This window comes from Phyllobates terribilis, unplaced genomic scaffold, assembly GCF_046119375.1.
Source record: "Phyllobates terribilis strain yellow unplaced genomic scaffold, ASM4611937v1 Scaffold_2__4_contigs__length_985480577, whole genome shotgun sequence".
Lineage (NCBI taxonomy): Eukaryota > Metazoa > Chordata > Amphibia > Anura > Dendrobatidae > Phyllobates > Phyllobates terribilis.
In genome coordinates, this window is record NW_027362762.1 from 795,518,203 (window position 1) to 795,534,819 (window position 16,617).

At 45.1% G+C, this 16,617-nt stretch overlaps 1 protein-coding gene across 3 annotated transcripts in view; it reads right to left on the reverse strand.

Annotated features, from left to right (window-relative positions):
- The window catches only part of ADGRG2 (adhesion G protein-coupled receptor G2), a 209,729-nt gene that overhangs the window by 84,634 nt on the left and 108,478 nt on the right, over positions 1-16,617 (reverse strand). For all 3 annotated transcript variants that reach the window (XM_073667454.1, XM_073667458.1, XM_073667447.1), the window contains 2 exons: positions 15,534-15,557; positions 15,301-15,366 (listed from right to left, as the gene is read on the reverse strand). In XM_073667454.1, the coding sequence (XP_073523555.1) occupies positions 15,301-15,366; positions 15,534-15,557 (90 nt within the window). The remainder of the gene's footprint in view (positions 1-15,300; positions 15,367-15,533; positions 15,558-16,617) is intronic.

A 16,617-nucleotide genomic window follows, 5' to 3' on the forward strand; every position in this document is an offset into this window, starting at 1 on the left:
CTCAGAGTAACTGTAATATTCGTGGCTAGTTACTGTACACCCGATCCTTCAAATGGCCCCAAAGTAACAAATCTAGCGGTGTTAAATCAGTACAGTGACTCTGTATGGGCGAACACGACCTTTCTTGGCCGCTCGTTGACATGTGGAATACGACATGCCTGTCTTATGGAGAAACCTGAGCAACTATTTACATGAAGATGCCAGAAGTCACTCCTTCACATCTTAAATTGTTTCCTCAGACATTTTCGGACGTCCTCCATCATGTCTATCCTGTAATGTACCTTTATGTACGTTTCAGCCTATTCACCAATGACCGAATACACAGTTTGGACGGTGGATTTCAACCTCCAAATGTCTTTAGATACTCACTTTGGCACCTCTTTAAGGTCTCAGTTTTCCAAAAAATTTTCACAATGAAAACACACTCCTCCAAACTGTATCTGTACATTGTTAACAAATGAAGAAGGAATTTGGCAGGAGTGAAATGTAAGCACCACATAAACTACCGACGCGCAGAAAGGCGTGCAGCAAGTCAATCTCATAGTGGAGACGACTGGCAGGGAGACAAGTTGGCAAGACCACTCGGCGCGAGGATGTTTCTCGCTGCTGTCGCTGAGGTTCATTGCACTCTCATTTCACATGAACCAAAGAATGTACAGTCCAAATTTCAGTACAGTTGGCTGTCTCTTTTAGAAATTACAGCAATTTTTACGGGTAAAGCAGAGAGTGAATCACCCTGTACGTAACTTCTGAAATAAGTAAAGCTTATATAATGTTTAAATAAATTGGTATTCACTTTAATCATCCTACTATTGCTGTGATCTTCAGGAATCTATGCCTTCACCATATTGCTATATGTAGAGGGTGCTGTAATTTCAGATTTCTATATCAAAGAATCAGAGCTACGATCCCTCTTGCAGAGTTGTTAAAATAAAAAAATATATATATATGTAGTCCTTGGGTTACACACTACATAAGTTCTGAAGTTTGTTCGTAATTTGGATTTTAAGTACAGGGCCAGCAAAAGGTAGAAAAAAATAATACCTTATCACTCACCTCTTCGGCCGCCCTACTGCTCACTGCCCACCATCTGGTCCTCTTCTTTCTGATAACACTAGCTATATCTTTGGCCTCTTCACTATAGGCCAAGACTTCTGGAAACGTCCAGGCCTCAAAAGTCACTATTCATCATAAGATCGTGGCACACTGTCTTGACTTCATGACGTCAGACCTTACAACACACAGTGACCTCCAAAGCCTGGACGTGACAGGAAGTCCTGGCCTATAATGAAGAAACTGGAGATGTGGAGTGCGATTGTGGAAACAAGAGAACTGAATGGCGGGAAAGGAGCAGAGGGGCAGTCAGAAAGGTAAGCAATTAGATGTGTATATGAGTATTATTTTTTTTTTTACATTTTACGTTCGGAACTATGAGTTGTACGGAAGTCTGATGTTTTTAACTCGGGCTGCCTTTATGTTCATCAAGCTTCACCTATTATGTATTATTCCGCTTTACAATATATTATTAAAAAAATCATCATACAATGTGACAGGATGGATATTCTCTAAGGTGTGTTTACCTACACTGATTTTACCCCATTAAGACCAGTAGCAATATAAATGTGTCTGGTGTAAATCTAAACATACTTAACCTGCTTGAACAAGTCCTTTGAATAGTGTTAGCAAAAAAAAAAATGTTAATTGGGATACACAAATAGGTAGGGTTTTCTGTGCAAAAACTTAACATGTGATAGAATACAGAAAAGTGATTAAAAATCATCACTAACCGTAGGCTAAGCCCATTATTAACACATGCATATCCGAAAAAAATGTCTCAGAACTTAATTTCTTAAACCCTTTTATTGATGGAAATTGCTGTCAAAACATTGTAGAAAAGGAAATTTTAAATCACTGGGGTTTCACAAAGATTCCTAAATCTCTGTGTGTCAGCACGTGATGAAAGGGTTCATCTGTATGGCTCAGTTCGTTGCTTAAATCAGCCCTTGCTTCTACATCAGAAAAGGTGACTGGCTTGGCTAATATTGCGTCTGCCAAATTGCCACACATCATCATCTACCTGGCTCCTTCCGCATACAGACGTCCTTGAAAAAGACCATTACACTGGTCGAAACATTGGAATCCATTGTATTTCACCAATACCGAATCTAAGGCTATGTGCCCACGATGCAGAAATGATGCAGAAAATTTCTGCAGCATTTCTGCATCTCCCTGGCAGAAAAAACGCATGCAGATTGTGCATGCGTTTTTCCTGCAGAATACATGCGGATTCACATGCGTATCCACATGTGTTAACGCATGTGTTTCCGCATGCGGACTGACAAGCACTTTCCAGGCGATAGCATCACTTGGAAAGTGCTTGACAACTAGGTCACACTGTATAAATCCATGCAAACAGCATGGATTTATACAGTGTGACAGTAAAAATAAAAAAATAAAAGCTATACTTACCTCCGATGCCGCCGCGTGTGCTGTCGCGCTCCTTCCTGGTTCCTTCCTGGCTTGCCGGCATCTCGCGAGACAGCCTGCGGTCACATGACCGTGACGTCATCTCAGGTCCTGGAAGGAGAAGCGCTGCAGGGGCCGCCGGACAGGTGAATATAAACTTTTTTATTATTTTATTCTTTTTTTTACAGGTACAATGGTACCCAGTAGTGTTGAGCCACCCCCGTAGTGTTCGAGTTCGGTTCGGTTCGTCGAACACCCGTGTGTTCGCCGAACTGTTCGTCGAACTGTTCGTCGAACACCTTCGAACACCGTTAAAACCAATGGCAGGCAAACAAAAACACATAGAAACACATAGAAAACACCTTCAAAGGTGTCCAAAAGCTGACAAACTGCTCAGAAGACACAACTAACACATGGAAAAGTGACAAGTACATATAGTCATGCGAAAAGAAAAGAGGTGGAGGAGTAAAAGGAGGGGGAGACACAGATATAGGCATGTCATGCCCTTCTAAAATCCAAAAAGTGAGAAGCCGACACGTTCAGTCCGCTCCTGCCCGTGCCACCTCCGTGTCGCCGGGTTTGTGCCAGAGCCGCGGTGAACCCTGGCGGCCAGCCCCCCTCTCCCAATACTGGTGCCTGTCCGCTGGTGGGTCGAGCGAGCCCCCTGTGGTGGAGGCAGCTCTAAGCTTTTTAATTTAAATTGTCTCTCTAATTTGAATGAATACACTTTAAATCCATTTACAAGGATCTATTGGAGGGCAAGTCTCATGCCAGCAGCCGCGTAATTCCAGCTCCAGTAGCGTCCACTAAAGCTGCTGCAGTTAAAAAGCTTTTATAAGGATCGAGCTCGGCTGTCCACCGCAAGGCATCCTACTGCCAGTCCCAGCCCCTATGCCTTGGGGTGCCTCCTGATGCTCTTCACTGAGTATCCCGTGGTCCCGAAGCATTTCCTTTGAAAAAATTAAGTGTCCAAACTACAGGTGGTGTAGCTTGCTTAACAGCCGGGATAATCCACTGACTAGCAGACCCTGCTACTAGGCACAAAGTATTTCCTGGGCTAGATGCAGTTAAAAATTTGTAATTAGATACTCTCGTTGGATGCTGAGAAAGCATTCCATAGAGTCTCCTGGCACGCCATATATGATTCTCTTAAAAAGCTTGGGGTAGGGGTCTAGGGGACCCTTTTATAGCCAAAATCACGGCCCTGTATCACAATACGTCACCTAGGCTGAAGATAAATGGAACTGTAGCACCCTGAGGGCTCGGTTGCTACAGAAGTATTGCACCTCACCCAGAGGTGTGATATCTCACTCTCAGGTAAGGATGAAGTGTGGATCAGGACCCGACACCTGCATGCATTACACCACATTGCCGTGGGGCAGGGCGACCAATATGCCTCTGAGATGGGCACGACAGTCCCTGTCCCTGGCTGGAGTGGGGGGAGGGAACACTGAGGAAGGGGAACCCTGTAGTGCAGGAGCAGGGAGGAAGCAGTTCCTGGGTGCATTGAGAAGGGAGTATAAAAGGTGGGCACCATCTTAGTTGAGTGCAGAGAAGTCTGAGCAGAAGTGGCAGGGAGCAGGGGCTCTGCATGAGCTCTGCTCCGGAGGCGGGCCTAGTAACAGAGGCCCAGGCCTGGAAGAGGGAGAAGGAAGGAAGAGGAGCGGAGAAGGCTCCAGGAACGAGGAACGAAGGGATCCCAGGGGTGCGGACGGGCGAGTCGCCACCGCACGCCCGAATCCACCTGCGTGGAGGGGTCAGGCCAAAGGGGGAGACCGGTCCCCGAAACTAGTGGAGGCAGGAAACGACCCTCAGCTAGAAACCGGAGGCTGTGACATTTTATGTGGCGCAGCCCCTCGCTACACCCGCTAGGAAGGCACCACATAGGGTCAGGGAAATTGGCGCCAAGTTTACCAAGAGGAGGCCCGAGGCAGCCGGACAGAAGGGTTGGTAAGAAAGGCCAGACAAAGGACACACAAAGGGGGTCCTGTGAAGCGCTCCAAAGTTATCTGGGAGTTGTCTGAGCCCCTCACCTGGTGAGCACAGTACGACGTGGGCAGCCGTTACCTGCAGACGTGGTCTGGATAATAAGAACTGTGAGTAAAGGCCCTGGACTGCATCACTGACTCCGTGTCGTTACTGCTGCTGCCCTGCACCATCACCCCCATCCTCCGCATACACTGCCCTGAGGCTATACTCCTCCCGTGGGGAGTTATGCTACGCTCTGCTGCACCCGCAACACCAGCCTCAGCGGTCTGCCCTGGAGCGGCGGTTCACTCTGACCGCAATCCACGGGTGGCGTAGTCGGACATTTAAACATCAAAACCACATAAATAGTTCCGCCACTGGTTTGACCGCCCTGAGCCACGGAACCGGGTCGCCGCCACGAAGACTACAACCACCAGCATCCACCAAAAAGGGTCCGGCTCCGGGTGTCCCAAGGCCCAGGGGGTGCATCAGAACATTTTCATCACCTTTCACAATCACCAATGGGACAAGGCAGGGATGTCCTCTGTCCCCTCTCTTATACATCCTAGTAACGGAGCACCTGCTCTCATCAATTCGCCATAACCCCAATATTAGGTGGATTGAGGTGGGAGGCACCGAGTACAAGTGTTCTCTATTTGCTGATGATGTCCTAGTATATATCACTCAATCACATATATCCATCCCTGCTGTTATGGCTGAAATAGATCACTTTGTTACATGGTCAAATTTTAAAATTAATGCAGCGAAGTCTGAGGCCCTCGATGTCTCCCTCCCCAAATCCATATAGGATTCCATCCAGTCCAACTTTCCCTTTGCCTGGCCCTCACAGGGTATCAAATACTTAGTAATTCCTATTCATAGAGACCTCTCCCATCTATGTTATCTTAATTTTGGGCCCTTTATTGAACAACTCCATACAGACCACGGTTGGCAAGTTAGAACTGTAAGATTCACTACGTGAACCACTGGTGTTTTGTGGAAAAGCACATGTACACTGTGTTCCAAATTATTATGCAAAAAGTGTTTAGGAGTGATAAGGGAAGAATTTGTTTGTTTGTCAGTTAAACTCATTGATGGTGATGTGTGTCAGGGCTCTTTACATCACTGTAAGCAATTGCAGACACCTGTGCTAATTAGTTTGGCAGGTGTGTCCAATGAAAGGCAAGACTACTTAAGAAGGCTGTCTCACATTATTAAGCAGCCTACATTTTCTGCCAAAATGGGAAAGAAAAAGGATGTGTCGGCTGCTGAGAAGCAACAAATTGTGGAGTGTTTAGGTCAAGGCATGACTACAATCAACATTGTGCGATGATCAGGATGAAGTGTCTTGGCAATCAAGAAGTATGTAGCTGATTCACAGTACACACGTGTGCGTGCTGATAAGGGCAAATTGAGGACTCTTTCCTACAGGCAATTACGTCAGGTTGAAAGAGCAGCGGCAAAAAAGCCTTGTCATAGTAGCAGACAAGTTTTTGAAGCTGCTGGTGCCTCCAACGTCCCCCGAACAACAAGATGCAGGGTCCTTCAGAGGTTTGCAGCTGTGCATACGCCATCCTGTCGACCTCCTCTATCCACTTCACACAAGCAGAAACGGCTCCAGTGGGCCAAACATTACATGAAGACTGATTTCAAAACTGTTTTGTTCACGGATGAGTGCCGTGCAGCGCTCGATGGTCCAGATGGATGGAGTGGAGGATGGCTGGTTGATGGACACCCCACGCAAACACGGCTACAGCGCCAACAAGGAGGAGGTGGAGTAATGTTTTGGGCTGGAATCATGGGGAGAGAGATTGTTGGCCCCTTTAGGATCCCTGAAGGCGCTAAAGATGAACTCCATAATGTATGTGGATTTTCTCAAACAGCACTTCCTGCCATGGTTCAAGAAGAAGAACCGTGTATTTCACAGCAAGATCATTTTTCTGCATGATAATGCACCATCTCATGCTGCACATAAAACATCTGCATCTCTGGCTGATATGGGCATAAAAGGGGACAAACTTATGGTGTGACCCCCATGCTCCCCTGACCTCTACCCCATTCAGAACCTTTGGAGCATCATTAAAAGGAGTGTCTATGATGGCGGGAGGCAGTTCACATCTAAGCAACAGCTCTGGGAGGGTATTCTGTCCTCATGCAAAACAATTGAAGCAGAAACCATCCAAAACCTGACAAATTCAATGGACGAGAGAGTTCAGAAGCTCCTTTCGAACAAGGGGTCCTATGTGAAAATGTAACATCACCTAGAATAAAGTTTTGAGTTGAAAACTGTTTGATTTCAGTTTCTAACAACCTGCTAATGCTTATAATTTCAAAAATGACCATTTTTTTGGTCTTTATTAAAATGAAAAGGTTGATCGAAAAGTTTGGGGGATCTAAGAGTGTGGCAACCCAGTAGTCATGATTACTTCGAATTCTGACAATATGAGGGTCATGCTGCAGGTAGTGCCGCAAGAAGGCACTTATGTGTCTTGCGCATCTCGGAGCCCCAAAATTATTTTCCGGGCTAGATGCAGCTAAAAATTATTATTAATTTTAAATCTGGTGAAGCTTTAGTATAGATGGCCTAATAGGATCAGTGCTGCACACTGCTACAAAGCCCAAATTATTTTCCAGTCAAGATACAGATAAACATGATTAGTAATTTTAAATCTGGTGGAGCTTATTATAGATGGCCTAATAGAATCAGTGCTGCACACTGCTACAAAGCCCAAATTATTTTCCAGCCAAGATACAGATAAACATGATTAGTAATTTGAAAGCTTAAAACGGTTGGTAGGGTGATTTTAACCAATCATCAAGCTTTTACTCTCCCCAGGATGACACAGGGGTAGAAAAGTCGTTTCGGATCCATGATTTGTTCATCTTTATGAATGTGAGTCTGTCTACATTATCAGTGGAGAGCCGCGTGCGCTTATCTGTCAGCACACCACCAGCAGCGCTGAACACACGTTCAGACAGAACGCTGGCTGCGGGGCATGACAAGATCTCCAAGGCGTAAGTGGCTAGCTCCGGCCATTTATCCAGATTGGAAGCCCAAAAAGAGCAAGGGTCCAGTGACACAGTCGTGGCTTCAATGTTTACTTGGAGATACTCCTGTACCATCGTCTCTAGGCGTTGACTATGTGTCAGACTTCTTGTCTCCTGTGGCCTTGCAAAGGATGGGCTAAAAAAGTGGTGAAATGATTCCGCAAAATTGATGTTACCAGCAGATACTGTGGTTCTGTTACGGTTTGAGTGCTGAACACATGACGGTCCCACGGTTGGCAAGTTGGAACTGTGAGATTCACTACGTGCACCACTGGTATTTTGTGGAAAAGCACATGTAAGATTCTGCAACAGTCTCTGCTGATACTCCTGCATGCGTGCATCCCTTTCTATGGCAGGAATAATTTCTGCAAATTTACTTTTGTACCGGGGATCTAACAGTGTGGCAACCCAGTAGTCAGGATTATTTCTAATTCTCACAATTCGAGGGTCATGTTGCAGGTAGTGCAGCAAGAAGGCACTCATGTGTGTTGCGCATCCAGGAGCACCAAGTCCCTGTTGTGTTGGTGGCGAGGTAACAATCATGCTTCCTTCCTCTGTCCTCTCCCCCCAACCTCGCACAACAGAAATGTGATCAAGGTCTCCCTCATCTGATGAGTCTTCCATCAGTTCGTCCTCCACTTCTTCCTGGGCTCCTGCACCTTCCTCACTAGTTTGGCTGCTACCATGCGCCCTGGTAAAACCATCTCCCCCACCCTCACATGCCTGCCGCCTTGGTGCTGCCGACCGTCTGGACCTTGCAGATGTTAGCCCTTCCGCATACAACTCCTCCTCCTCTACTTCCTCCACCTCCTCTTGTGCCACCACCTGACTCCGAATTCTGTTTAACATGTGCTCCAGCATGTAAATCACCGGAATAGTCATGCTGATAATGGCATCGTCAGCACTAAACATCTTCGTCGCCATTTCAAAACTGTGCAGAAGGGTGCATAGGTCCCTGATCTGAGACCACTCCTCCAGCGTGATTTGCCCCACCTCTGGATCTCGTTGGCCCAGGCTATACGTCAGAACGTATTGCACCAGGGCTTGTCGGTGCTGCCACAGTCGCTGCAACATGTGCAGAGTTGAATTCCACCGGGTAGGCACATTGCATTTTAGCCGGTGAAGTGGCAGGCCCAACGACTTCTGTAGAGATGTAAGTCGCTGAGCTGCGGGATGCGAACGGCGAAAGTGAGCACACAGCGACCGTGCCCTCTGCAGAAGGCCATCTAGTCTGGGATAGTGGGCTAAAAATTGCTGGACAACCAGGTTCAACACGTGAGCCATACAAGGCACGTGTGTGACATTGCCCCGGCGAAGGGCCGCACCCAGGTTTGCAGCATTGTCGCACACGGCCTTCCCTGGTTTCAGGTCCAGTGGAGACAAGCATTCATGAAATTGGTTCTCCAGAGCTGACCACAACTCCTCAGCTGTGTGACTCACATTTCCCAGACATTTCAATGTAAAAACCGCCTGATGACGTTGAGCCCTACTGCCAGCATAGTAAGGAGGTGTGCAGGATCCCTTCTGCGCAGTTAGAAAGCTTGTGGCATGACCAGACAGGCTTTGGGTGCAGGTGGAAGACCGAGAGGAGGTTGAGGAGGCAGAAGCAGTGGAGGAACTTTGACATAAAGAGGATTGACGCACAACTCGTGGGGACGGCAAGACTTGGACAGCAGCCCCTTGTCCTGCTGTCACCATAGTTACCCAGTGCCCAGTCAGCGACATGTAACGCCCCTGTCCATGCCTACTCGTCCAAGTGTCTGTGGTGAAATGCACCCTGTCACACACAGAGTTTCTCAAAGAAGCGGTGATGTTGTGTGCGACATGCTGGTGGAGCGCAGGCACACCTTTCTTTGAGAAGTAGTGCCGACTGGGCATCTGGTACTGGGGCACTGCGACGGACATAAGGTCTCGAAAATCCTCTGTGTCCACCAGGCGGAAAGGCAGCATTTCTGTAGCCAAGAACTTGCAGATGGTGAAATTCAACCTCTTAGCTTTCTCATGGCTAGGAGGAAATGGTCTTTTACTTGTCCACATCTGAGGGACCGAGGGCTGGCTATTGTGCTTAGACGGGGTTGATAAGGGTGTCCCCGGCAAACTGCCGGTCTGTGAGGAAGATGCAGGCGGACATGTTAGGTTGCCTTGATCCAAAGGTGGTGCTATCGATGTCGGACAGCGCTCAACACCAGCTGGTGTTACCACCTCCAAAGAAAATGATGACCTGCCAATCACGCTGGCTGTTGCGGGTAAAGAGGTGGCAGGTCTGCGCCCCAAAACAGGTGTGACTGCTGTCCCCCCAGTCACAGAGGATGAAGAGGCCGCGGATGCACAAGATATGGCAGACGGTGGTTGGCCCGGCCGGCTAGGCCGCATTGTAGCACACTGAGCTTCCCACTGCAACTTATGCTTCATGTCCATGTGCCGGTTCATGCATGAAGTACTCAAACTATGTATTTTTTGGCCTCTACTTAGCTTTTGCTGACAAATGTTACAGATAACACGAGTTGGGTCATCTTTATCGATCTGAAAAAATGCCCAGGCTATGCAAGGCTTAGCACCCATGCGACCTGAAGAGCCACCACGACTTGTGGTGAGAGGCAGAGTTGTGTTTGAGGATGCAGTTGTTGACGTGCTTCCAGTACTACGTCTCTGTCGAGGAAGGCGCAACCTGACCTCGTCGTCACTAGCATCTTCCTCCACCTCCTCTGCTGACCTCATCTCTTGGCTGACTGTGGGTTGACAGTAAGTGGGATCTCCAACCTCATCATCATCACCCTGTGCGTTATCACACCCGTCGTCCTCAGAGCCAACCTGTTCCTGCCCTGACAAAAAACTAAAGTTGTCGCTCCAATCAGGTATTTGAGTCTTATCATCGTCTTCCTCATTGTCTCCACCAACAGGAGTTACAGTTTGGGAATGAGGGTCTACATTATGGTCAGAACCTTCTGCGTCTGGTCCTGGATCCGACTCATAAAGATTCTGGGCATCAGTGCAGATCATTTCCTCGTCTGGATTCACAGAAGCGCTGGAGTCGACCTCTGATTCCCAGGCTATAGTATGAGTAAACAGCTCTGCAGACTCAACCATCTGTTCTACCTCATACTCAGACGGGCAGCTGGAGATTTGGGAGCTGTGAGGAAGCAAGTGCGATTGGGGTGACACCTTTGAGGACTGGAGTATTTGTGATGTTGAAGTTGATGTGGAGGAGAGCCCACTTAAAGGAGCACTTGATATCCATTGAAGCACCTGCTGTTTTTGTGCCTCATCTGGAATTTGTAGCGATTGGCGTGGCCGTAAGAAAGGGATCTTATCACATTGTCCGCTAAAAGAAGTAGACATTTTAGTTTGGCTGGAAGATGGACTTTCTTCTGCAGATGTTACTGTTGCTTTAACACCTACCCCACGGACACAACCTTTTTTCCCCTTCCCAACACGCCTATTCCCCTTTCCACCAGCAGCAGGCCTTTTTCCACTCATTTTGGTGGTTAACTAATTAACAACTCTGGAGTTGTTTGCACAAAAAAACAATGGATGGGAACTGAGCATAGCTGAGTGGCCAAACTGTGGTATTAGGCCAAAACTATTGGCTGGGTTAGATGCAGAAAAAAATTATATTCAATTTGCAACCTGATGGAGGTCAGTATAGATGGACTAATAGAGAAAGTCCCACACACTGCTAGAAGGCCAAATATTTTTTCAGAGCTAGATGCAGATAAAAATTATTTTTAATTTGCAACCTGATGGAGGTCAGTATAGATGGACTAATAGAGAAAGTCCCATACACTGCTAGAAGGCCAAATATTTTTTCAGAGCTAGATGCAGATAAAAATTATTTTTAATTTGCAACCTGATGGAGGTCAGTATAGATGGACTAATAGAGAAAGTCCCACACACTGCTAGAAGGCCAAATATTTTTTCAGAGGTAGATGCAGAAAAAAATATATTCAGTTTGCAACCTGATGGAGGTTTGTATAGATGGATTAATAGAACAAGTCCCACACACAGCTAGAAGCCCAATATTTTTTCAGAGGTAGATGCAGAAAAAAATATATTCAGTTTGCAACCTGATGGAGGTCTGTATAGATGGATTAATAGAACAAGTCCCACACACAGCTAGAAGCCCAATATTTTTTCAGAGGTAGATGCAGAAAAAAATATATTCAGTTTGCAACCTGATGGAGGTCAGTATAGATGGACTAATACAACAAGTCCCACACACAGCTAGAAGCCCAATATTTTTTCAGAGGTAGATGCAGAAAAAAATATATTCAGTTTGCAACCTGATGGAGGTCTGTATAGATGGATTAATAGAACAAGTCCCACACACAGCTAGAAGCCCAATATTTTTTCAGAGGTAGATGAAGAAAAAAATATATGCAGTTTGCAACCTGATGGAGGTCAGTATAGATGGACTAATACAACAAGTTCCACACACAGCTAGAAGCCCAATATTTTTTCAGAGCTAGATGCAGAAAAAAATTATATTCAATTTGCAACCTGATGGAGGTCAGTATAGATGGACTAATAGAATGATGCTATGCCCAAAAGATTTTACTTCACTAGGTGCAGTAAAAAAATTGGTATTCTATACACAGGTGGTATATCTTGCAACACAGATAGGCTACTCCACTGACTAACACACTCTGCAATAGGCCAAAAAGGATTAGCTTTGCTAGATTCAGCCAAATGCTGTGAAAAAAACTTGCACAGCACTGGCACAGACCTGCCTGGCAAAAACTGATAGGAACTGATGTAACCTAGTCCTGAAAAGGACTCCAATTACAATTAGTCTTTACTCCCACAATCTATCTATTTAAGAGCACAGACCTGCCTGATAAAAGTGGTAGGAAATGCTGTAACCTAGTCCTTAAAAGGACTGCAATCACAACTATTCCCTACTCCCAAGCTATCTGTAGATTTGTGCGAAAATTGGCTTGAAATTAACAAGGTATAGCGCACACAGCAACAGCGGTGCCGTCTAACACGCAGCTGCAGCAGTGAGAAAATGGTGGCGACGGGGAAAATGGCTTGGTCTTATAGGGCAAGGACATGTGACATACACTGCCAATGACACATGCCCTTGCTTGTGTGAAAAAAAGCACTTCGCTCCGTGTGTGCGCTGCTGATAGGCTGACAGATTGCACCTCCCCACTGTAAATGCGGGAAAGAGAAAAAAAAAATGGAGATCTTCATTGTTCCTGCAGAGATCCATCCCCTGCCCCTCCCCCCGCCCCGCTGTACACTCAAACTGCGTATTAACATTAATTTTCATCATTACTGAGAAAAAATCCAGTTATGATTTTGGTGCACGAACAGTTATCGAACATAACCTCGAACAGCCGAATTTTTCTCAAATTGTTCGTGTTCGCCGAACGGCTCGAACACCGCCCAAAACAGCTCGAATTTGAGATTGGCGAACAGTTCGAGTAGAACAACGCTCATCTCTAGTACCCAGGTCTGGATGAGAGTCTTCTCTCCTCCAGAACTGGGTACCATCCGCACATAGAGACGCATAGAATTCGCTTGTACAAATGTACAGACGCGCATTCTATGCGTCTCAATGCAAGTCAATGGCGGCGCTTCTGCTGCGCTTCCGCAAAATTAATGAACATGCTGCGGATTTATGATCGCTGCAGAAACGCTGCGGAAAAATCCGCAGCATGTGCATTGACATTGCGGAATGCCATTGGGGACCATGGGGTGTGGATTACCATGCGTTTTTGATGCATTTCCGCGGCGGAAATTCCGCAGCATAAACGCATGAAAAACGCATCGTGTGCACGCAGCCTTAATAATTATACTCACCTTTGCAAAAGCATCCAGCTTTCATCTTTTTCTGTGCAGAGGTTACCATTATGATGGTAATAGCAGTAATGCTATTCAAATTTCATATATTTCATGTTCGCATACTTAGCATTACAGTGTGCTGCTTTGTTTGCTAGTTGTTTATGGAGGTAGCTGCTCCTAAGTAAGCACCTGTGCACACCTATTTCTTGTTTTGGAAGTGTCGGTCAGTTTTTTCTGTTTCTATGTATAAGCTTTGACTGAGCACTCCACCTCTATGCCACAGGTGATTTTAATTGCAACAGGATCTTATCATCCCACACACAAGCAGACATAGTCTCTTAGAGAGGAGTTCACATTGATAGGGTCCTGGTATTTTGAGAGATGCCTTAATGTGGCTACCAGGTACACATGAATTGGCCAATTTATGCTCTAAGATTTCTCATTTATTTATTTTTTCTACAGCAGTAAGGCTATTCAAATTTCATATATTTCATGTTCGCATACTTAGCGCTACAGTGTGCTGCTTTGTTTGTTAGTTGTTTATGGCGGTAGCTGCTCCTAAGTAAGCACCTATTCACACCTATTTCTTGTTTTGGAAGTGTCAGCCAGTTTTTTCTGTTACCATTATGATTGACAGGACCACTGTCCTTTCCTATTAAGAAAGACACTCTTAACTGCATTGCTGCTGATCCCTTTACCATTTGTGGCTTAGCTAATATTCTGGCTTTGATAACAGGCAGCCAGCCCCCTTCATAAACATCAGACATATAGTAATAATCATTTTTATTTATATAGTGCCAACATATTCCGCAGCACTTTACAATTAAGTGAGGACATGTACAGACAATAAATTCAATACAAGTTAACACAGTTTAAACAGATACATTAGGAGTGAGGTCCAATTATCAGCCCGTATTAAGTGCAATAATCAAGTATCGAGTGCAGTTATAGTGTGCATGGGGGGTGTGGAGACAGATGAATAGTAGGGAGCAGATTCTGAATAATATTTAGAAGGAGGGAACAAGGGAAAGTTAGTGTACTGAGTAGTTGAGGTGGTAGGCTTGTTTAAAGAGATGGGTTTTTAAAGCGCACTTGAAGACGTGGGGGCTAGGCATCAGTCGGATCATCTGGGGTAGAGCATTCCAGAGAACTGGCGTAGCATGGGAGGAGTCTTGGAGACGGAGGTGCAAGGTTCGGATTATTGGGGATGTTAGTCTTAGGTCATTTGTAGAACGGAGGGCACGTGTAGGGCGATAGACAGAGATGAGAGAGGAGATATAAGGCGGTGCAGAACTGTAGAGAGCTTTGTGGGTGAGAGAGATGAGTTTATATTGGACCCTGTAGCGAATGGGCAACCAGTGTAATGAATGGCACAAGATGGAGGCATCGGTGAAGCGGCTGGACAGAAATACGACCCTGGCTGCCGCATTCAGGACGGATTGGAGAGGAGAAAGTTTGGTAAGAGGGAGACCGATCAGAAGAGAGTTGCAGTAGTCCAGACGAGAGTGAATAAGAGCGACAGTAAGAGTTTTAGCAGTTTCAAAGGTGAGAAAAGGTCGGATTCTGGAGATGTTTTTAAGATGCAGGTGACAAGAGCGAGTCAGTGATCGGATATAGGGAGTAAAGGAAAGTTTAGTGTCGAATATGACCCCCAGGCAGCGAGCATGTTGCTTGGGAGTTATGGTTGAACCCTACAAGGTAATTTCGATGTTAGGTAGAGTTGGGTTAGTAGAGGGGAGAAACACAAGAAGTTCAGTTTTGGAGAGATTCAGTTTAAGATAGAGGGAGGACATAATGTTAGAGACAGCAGACAGACAATCCTTGGTATTTTGTATTAGGGTAGGGGTGATGTCAGGGGAACATAAGTCAAGTAAGTAGATTTCATTGATATATTTCAGAGATATTAATATTTGTCTGTACTATTGATTTATACAAAGTTTGCTGAAAATACAGTTTCCATTTCCACAAAATAGTTTCTGACCTAGGTCTATCACATTTAGACTTTATTAAGGACAGTACATTGCTACTTACTGTTGGTTATATTTGTGGTTTCCACTGCTGTGAATGTATTAGAGCCACTTGTCAATGCATTAGTCCCTGTAAAAAAAATTAATAATATGCAAATATATTGAAAGTAATTTGAAAGTGCTCTGAAATCAAAATATACTAATCAGCTGATAGCACATTGTGTAATATAAAAGACTTTGCAAATGGTTTTTAAACAAGTACTAAGAAAAAATGTTGAAATAGTGTTCTCTTCATACCTGTGCTACCGACCTGTGCTGATCCTGTAAAGTTTAAAGAAAAAAAACTGAAATAGTTGCATCCAAATTAAGTCTAGAAATCTTAAAAAGAAATGATATGATGGTGTATTTTGGAACATTTTAATTGAACATTTTGTTTGATATTGATAAGGTATTAAAATACTTCACACCATTTTTGGTGCACACACTAGACGTATGCATTTGAAAAAAATAATTATAGCGCAAAATGTATTTATTTCTTCCTTCTTATACAGTAAAGTGGCAATATATTCTGCAACAGAAATTGTCATCATACACAACAATCCCTCAAATTCTAATTTCTCTGTCACACTAGAACCGATTTCACAAAAAGCTAAACATTGTTTTTGGTGTGTGCAAGGAAATCGAAGCACCTAAAAGAAACCTACACTAACACAAATACTACAATACAAATTCTATCTATGTGCTGTGCTTGCTAGAATTCAAACTCAGAAGCCCAATAATGAAAGGCAATCACTGAACCATTTTAAAGAGGCAATTTCACCAGTTTTAGCATATTAAACTGGCCAGATCATAGAATAGTGGCTGCAGAGCTGAATAAAACAGGGTTTTTTTTTGTTTTTTTTAAAGGAGTTGTACATTACTTGGACAACCAACCTCTTCTCATTCCCCATGTTTGGCCCTATTAAAATAAAAACACTTATGCTCACCTCCTGTGCCGATGCCGTTCCAGTGGTGGCGGCACTCGTGTTCCCGGGGCTCATGTGAGGTTGTTATAACACATGAGCCCTGTGCCCAATCAGCGCTGGCGTCACTGTCACCGATTTCAGACGCATAAGTAATTAACAGGAAATGAGCAGCCAGCCGCAGCTCTCACTTCCTGTTAATTATGTATACATTAGAAGATGGAAACGGTGACACCAGTGCTGATTGGGTGCCAGGCTCACGTGTCATAACAACCTGGCATGAACCCCGGGAACGCGAGTGCCGCCACCGCTGGAACAGTGCCAGCACGGGAGGTTAGCATAAGTGTTTTTATTTTATCAGGGCCAAATACTCAGATTGAGAAAAGGTTGTCCAAGTAGTGGACAATCCCTTTAATTTC